The sequence below is a fragment of the Gymnogyps californianus genome, chromosome 2, assembly GCF_018139145.2.
Source record: "Gymnogyps californianus isolate 813 chromosome 2, ASM1813914v2, whole genome shotgun sequence".
NCBI lineage: Eukaryota > Metazoa > Chordata > Aves > Accipitriformes > Cathartidae > Gymnogyps > Gymnogyps californianus.
In genome coordinates this window covers 45906084-45912584 of record NC_059472.1, presented here as the reverse complement: position 1 = coordinate 45912584, position 6501 = coordinate 45906084, and the positions used below count along the sequence as shown (strand labels likewise).

At 42.3% G+C, this 6501-nt stretch overlaps 1 protein-coding gene across 1 annotated transcript in view; it reads left to right on the top strand.

Annotated features, from left to right (window-relative positions):
* The first annotated feature begins 3916 nt into the window (after positions 1-3916).
* LOC127013877 (chloride channel protein C-like) overlaps positions 3917-6501 on the top strand; it is a 77692-nt gene continuing 75107 nt past the window's right edge. Inside the window, 3 exon segments of the mRNA XM_050892936.1 lie at positions 3917-4065; positions 4067-4165; positions 5088-5217. Coding sequence (XP_050748893.1) covers positions 3917-4065; positions 4067-4165; positions 5088-5217 — 378 coding nt within the window.

The following is a 6501-nucleotide window of genomic DNA, read 5'->3' as shown; positions in this document are numbered from 1 at the left end:
GGAGAGGTTTAGTACAACCATAGCAAGAATTAGAGTTCTGTTGTAGGTGCTTTTATGTGTAATAGCTGGAATCTGATTTATGTCTGTGCTATTTAAAGACAAGTGGCAAAATGCTTTGGTACTAAATTCATGCTGTATTGCTACTGTTGTTTGGTGGGTAGTTCTTATTTGCTGTGGCTTGTAATTTAGCAATACTTATTTTGTATTTTCACAGCATTGGTTGGGATTATTCCACCCTGGTCTTCTAAAGGATAAAGAACACATGCATGTGCAAGCATGCACATACTCTTACACTTACAAAACACTTAGGCAAATAAAATCGTGTTGCTCCTTCTCCCCAGTTATTTGGGAGAGGAGTTAGATGGGGTAGCTCAAAACTTTTGTGTTGGAATGGCCAGCTAGTGATAATCATGTGGTAGCTGCATTTCTTCTGTTCACCACACCTCAGCTGTAATCCAGATCACCAAGTAGTGGTGGTCTGATCCTTTGCTGATCTTTCTAATTTCGAGGGAGCTACTTTCCAAGTCCTAACTTGGAGGCAGCTAGCTCAGCCTGCTATGCTTACCAAGAGAGAGCTGTGCTGTGTCTGCCCACCTCCTTACTCTGCCCTCACCTCGTGTGAGGAGTTCCGTGGTCTGAATGGAAGCTGCTTGGAGTGGAACAGGAGCTCTGTGGCTCCAATGGGTCTTGCAGCTTGAAAGCACGCTTTTTCACACTGATATTTCATAACTCTCCAACTAAGTAAAATCAATTATAACTTGAATCTTAAAGCATTTACTCTAAGAAGTGTGTAGCTACTAGCTATGTAGACTCCTCCTTTCCCTCCTTCTCTCCAAAGCAGCAGTTCCCAATTAGGCTGTGATCCCTCTGACGTAAGAACACTTACAAGTAAGGTAGCAAGCCTTGCAGAAGCAGGTATCGAAGTCAGAAATGAGTGGAAAACCTGGGAACTGGTCACAGCCTGGATTCTCTGCTCTCCTCGGGGCGGGGGGGTGAATTTTATCTGCCAGTGTTGAGAAGGTATTCTTTCATCATTGCCTCCGGTTGCCTTTATCCATGGCAAAATTTGAGTTATAGAAGCTCTTGGATCAGCAGAGAGATCCTTCTGTTTTGTTTGGAGATGAAAACTTATTGCAGAAAGCAGGACAATCCTTACGCAGACTTTACAGGACTGATAATACACCCTACGAAATACTTTGCAGAAGAAAGATGAAAACTCATGTTCAGCATTGGGAGGGGGGTGTGTGGGTGTGTGGGTGTGAGCATGCATAACAATGACAGCCAAAATGCATAGGTTTTGGGTCCAATTCTGACAGGGCAATTAAGCAGTATGTATTTCTAGCAGAGGAATTTCTGGTACAGAATGCTCTTACAACCCCAATCTCCATTTGCCTTCTTCATCTAAGTATTCTGAAAATAACTTCTTCTGTTAAGGAGGGAAAATGTCTTCAGGTTTCATTGTAAAATAATGAACGCATGCGCTGTGTTGTCTCAACTCCTGCATCTCTGGTATGCAGCTGTGCTCTCCTGCAGTCTCAAATATCTCTCTGCTTTTTGCCTTCTAGTGTTTGGACCCTGGCCATTTGTGCACTGCTTCTCAGAGGTTCATGAAATGTATTTCAGATAAGCGAGCATACTGGTGGGTTTACGTTAACTATAGAGGAGTCTGTAGAAAAAAAAAAATTAAGGGTCAAAGTTTGAAAACTCATTCTTACTCCATTTTGGTTTTTAAAATTTGAACGCACGAGTGGGTGCCCGTGAGAATTTGCAGTACAGCTGAGCCGCTGCTGCAGAGACCGGGTTGGATTTATGTCTGATGGAAGAGGAGTTGTCAGCTTCGGTCTTCTGGCAACTAGGGACAGCAAAGGCAAATGCTCAGGTGTGCTCTTACGGATGGTAATGGTATTCCTGCTTGAGGAAAAACAGCCGTCCTGTTTACATAACAAATCATCGTGACGTGGAATGAGGTATATCTGTGTTGTCTGTGAGCAGTGTGATTTAGCCTCATCCCTTTCCCCTAGAAAGGTAGCTTTAGTTTCAGGGTTTTTTCCCCCCCCTTTCTGTATTGTTCAGTGGATTTTGTATTTCTGTTTATGCTGCAATCTCTATAATACCCAGATCTATTCACATATACCAGTTTGATCCAACGCAACTGGAAAATGACATCATTCAAATTCCCATGTTCCAGAAATAAAGAAATGGGCTAAATGGAGACCTTGTGGTAGCCAGACTGGGCATCCCTGAACGAAGCAACAGCGGGGTCCCAGCCAGGAGCTCTGCTCAGGTGCCTGCTTTTCTCATCTGGGCTCTGCTTTCCTTTGCTCTATTTTAAACTTGGAATAGCACTAGTTTTGTACAAGCACATAGTAGCAGTCTAATCTCAAAACATTTTTGAGCTTAAACCCAAAACTAAGGTCTGAGCTACTGTGTTTAATAAAGCACTTACCACTTTTCAGATAAGAACAGATCAAAATCAGAGTCAGAACCTGGCTATTCCTCCTCAATTCACCTTTGACTGGAGTGATTTAATTGATCACACAACGTGTGTTTGGTGTCAGATAACTTCTCTATAGATGTATTGGTGGCGAAGAAAAATTTATTTCCCTACATCTGTAAGGAAAGTAACATTAACTTTTCTAATGTATTTACTGTTGCTCATAGCCATTCACAGTTTCCAGCAACAGTTATTTTCTAAAGTCTTTGGTTTCCACCTAGACCACTTTTCTTCTCTTCTTTAACTAACTTTTTTTTTTCAGACTGAGAGTTGCCAGTCTGGAATTTGCATAGTACTTTTGAAATCTCTAGAATGAAATGCTTGATTGAGCTGGCAAAAAACCCACAGTCATGGTATAGGAAATTGGACTTAGGCCATTGCTATATCCTGATCTGGAGGTGCCCCCCTGCCCTGGGCAGTATTGCCTTGATGATGTGTTTCGTTACATTTGAAAAGTGCGAGCAGTGGGCCACAAGGAAACTTTCAGCATCGCAGAACCATAGGTCCAAAAGGCTTGGTTTCGGGTAATTTGCATGTGGCTTGTGTAAAGATGTTTTTTTCTCTCTTGCCATTTAGTACTCGCTAACTGACAACCAGGAACTATTTATGTTTCCTCATTATTTGATGTGAGACACCTTTCCAAATTGGTCCACATGCCAGTAAGTGGAGAGCAGCAGCAATCTTTCTCTACTCTGTCTTCGGTAACCAAAAACACGCCTTGGAGGTGGCAAACAGACAGCATGTTACCGATTTTTCTTTACAGTAAATATTTGACATGCATCAAGTCTTTTTCTGCTTTGATTGAACTGTCAACTTGCAAACTACCTTGGGTAAAGTATCCAAGCTGGAGTGAGTTTGGTAGTCTAGCAAATGGTTTTTATCTATCGAAAAAGAAATTTGACATGTAAACTCAAAGGAAATTGTGTGAGAGAATAAGGTTTTTTAGGGTGCCTATATAATACTGAGAATGCAGGGTTTAACTGAATGTCACTGCACCGTAGATTTTGTTTTATTTAATGAAATTCTGTGATTAGATTAGTAGTTCAAGATCTTTGGACAGCCCAAAGCACAGCAAGTGATCATCTCTTTAAAACAGACAAAGCCCCTACGGCTTAAACATCCCTTGTCCTCTGAACAGTCAGCAAGGAGCCAGTGCGATAATCTTGCTACAGTGGTCGGTCTGTTCTTGGAGTGACTTCTTCACCAGAGCGCTCCAGCTCAGACAAGTTTTTGTTGCTTTGACTGTGCTGGGTCTGTGCATAGCCACAGCAAACCAAGGCCAAACAGAAACCAGCCAATCTCTGCGCCACAGCTCCTCCATCCTCGTGTGGTTTTCCATTCCTCTCTTTCAGTCTCAAGGAGACTGACCTTGGGCTCACATCGTTCTCGTTGGCATCCCAAAGGTTCTTGGAGGCCGCTGTAATGTCATCACTTTTTTCCCATAGGACACACGTGGAAAATGGTGAAGAGGAGATGTTAATGGCAGAAGATCATGGGCCTGATTTGATTCATCCTCAGGATTTTAGGAGGCAATGCAGCATCAGCAGAAGCAGTTTAGCATATTATCACTGCAGAGGAGGAGAGAGAACACCTGATAGCCCATGAGAGTTTGGATTATTTGCCTTCACACAGTAAAGTTTATAAGAAGTGGCTACAAGGGAAAACATACAGGTAAACTTAACTTAAATACTGTTAAGTTGCCTCTAAGCTATGGGTAATTTGGACGATCCAGGGAGATGCCTGATAGCAGAAGGAATTAAGAAAGTGTTATTTATTGTTTCTGTACATAGGAAAATACTTTAACAGAATGTAGAAGGGGCCAAGTGGCAAGCAACTTTGATTAAAAGCATTTTTTGAAAGTGCTCATGCCTTTGCTCTTGACAAATTATTGAATATGCAAAAAAAATTTTATTAACTACTCAATGTATACAACTTAAAAGGAAGAGACTTTGCAGAGGTTTGGAGGAATGTTCTCTTGCTGAGACTTTTCTTGAAATTCACTGCCTTTTAGTGTAATCTGCAGGAAACATGGTGTTTGAATCTCAGTAGGGGTGCTCTAGTCCTAGATGATAATAGAAATAAATCAGAAATTATTATTGGTGCACAATTATTATTGGAAGTATAAGTTTAGGAAAGACAGAAACTAGAGGTAAAGGTTTGCACATTTATATGATAGGTGCTCAGTGCATTAGTTACAGTAGAAGAAAACAGGAATTACTTTGAAATGAGTTCTGAGTGCTCTACTGAATGCTTAATTACTGAGTCACATAATTGAATTTTGAGGTGACATCAGACAATCAGCATCTGAAAGCAGATTGCACTGCTACTTACATATGAAAAAAACAAAACCAAACACAAAACCAAAAAATCTAACCATGTTCCTTACCCAAATGGAAATGGCTTTCACCTGAAGGTAGAGTTTTGTTGAGTGTACACTTTTTAAAGATATATTGGCAAAAACAGCCTCTTGCTCATGCAGTCATGGTTAGTAATCAAAATGCTCTAAAAATGGAACTTGCATGTTTGTGAGATGAAGTATGGCAAATAGTCCTGTGCTATAGGCTGAGAGGTAACTGTGTTTTCCTGTTTCTAGAAAAGAGTGGGATCGATGGCTGCTGATGGGGCTAATCGGAACAGCAGTTGGGATGCTGGGGTTTTTGATTCATCAGATAATTGACTCTCTCATCAAATTGAAATGGGACCTGGTGGAAAATTACCTGCAGGTGAGCAAAAGGAAGCCAGAGCGACCTCTTCTGTGTTTGTTTATTAGAAAATCCACATTGTAAAGTTTTAACTGACTAGAGGTGCTGTCCCTCTAGGTGGGTGCGGACATCAGATATCCTGCGGTGCTTTGTGTAGGCATGCTTTGGTGTCCTTTGCTGCAACTTAGCCTATAGTACAGTAGAATATCTGATGGTGTTCTTGTCATGAGACTGATGAAGGCAGTCTTTAAAATATTGTGGCCTTCCTCTTCCTCCTTGTACATAAGGGGCATGTGCTGCTTTAGGTATTGTTGATGTCCAAGGGAAGGGATTACGTTTCTCTTAAGGTACTTAGTGAATGTGGACCTGGTATCAGATATGTTATTTCTTTCTGTGTCTGGGGCAGCTGTCTTTTGCTAATGCTGTAATAGATTATTGTGGAATGATTAATTTGTCCTTGATGAGTATCATCATCTCTGTGATAATTGGGATGGTGTTGGTAAAAATCACTGAATGGCTAAAACCAATGTAAATGTCTCGTGGGCTTACCTATGGCCATACGCTTTGAGGTGCTCCAGCATGACCTCATGCACAGCCACTGATGCTTCAAGGTGGACCTGCTTGCAGCATGGACTTATCCTTGGGCCACAATCCCTTCCAAGGTATACCTGCTGCGGCACAGTCATAACTGTGGCCACAGACGCTTCGAGGTGTTCCTGACTTTAGCAAGGCTTTCATCACTGTCTCCCATAATATCCTCATAGACAAACTGATGGTGTATGGGTTAGATAAGTGGGCAGTGAGATGGCTTTAAAACTGGCAGAACTGCTGGGCTCACAGCATTATGGTCAGTGGCACAAAGTCCAGCTGGAGGCTGGTGTACCACAGGTGTACCCCAGAGGTCAATACTGGGGCCAAACACTGTTGGATATCTTCACTAATGACCTGGATGATGGGACAGAGCGCACCCTCAGCAAACTTGCAGACCAAAGCAAAACTGGAAGGAAGCAGTGCTTGATAGACCACATGACTGTGGTGCCATTCAACCAACAGCCTGCTGGGCTGCATTGGGAGGACTGTTGCCAGCAGGTCGAGGGAGGTGATCCTTCCCCTCCTTTCAGCACTGATGAGGCCACATCTGGAGCACTGTGTCCAGTTCTGGGCTCTCCAGTACAAGGGAGACATGGATGTGTCCTCCACTATTCTGTGAAATCAAGATAATGGAATAATGCTGCTGACTGCTGAAGGACAGATTTTAATCACTTCACAGAAATGCAAGGGAAGACTTATTCTGTGGAACAGATG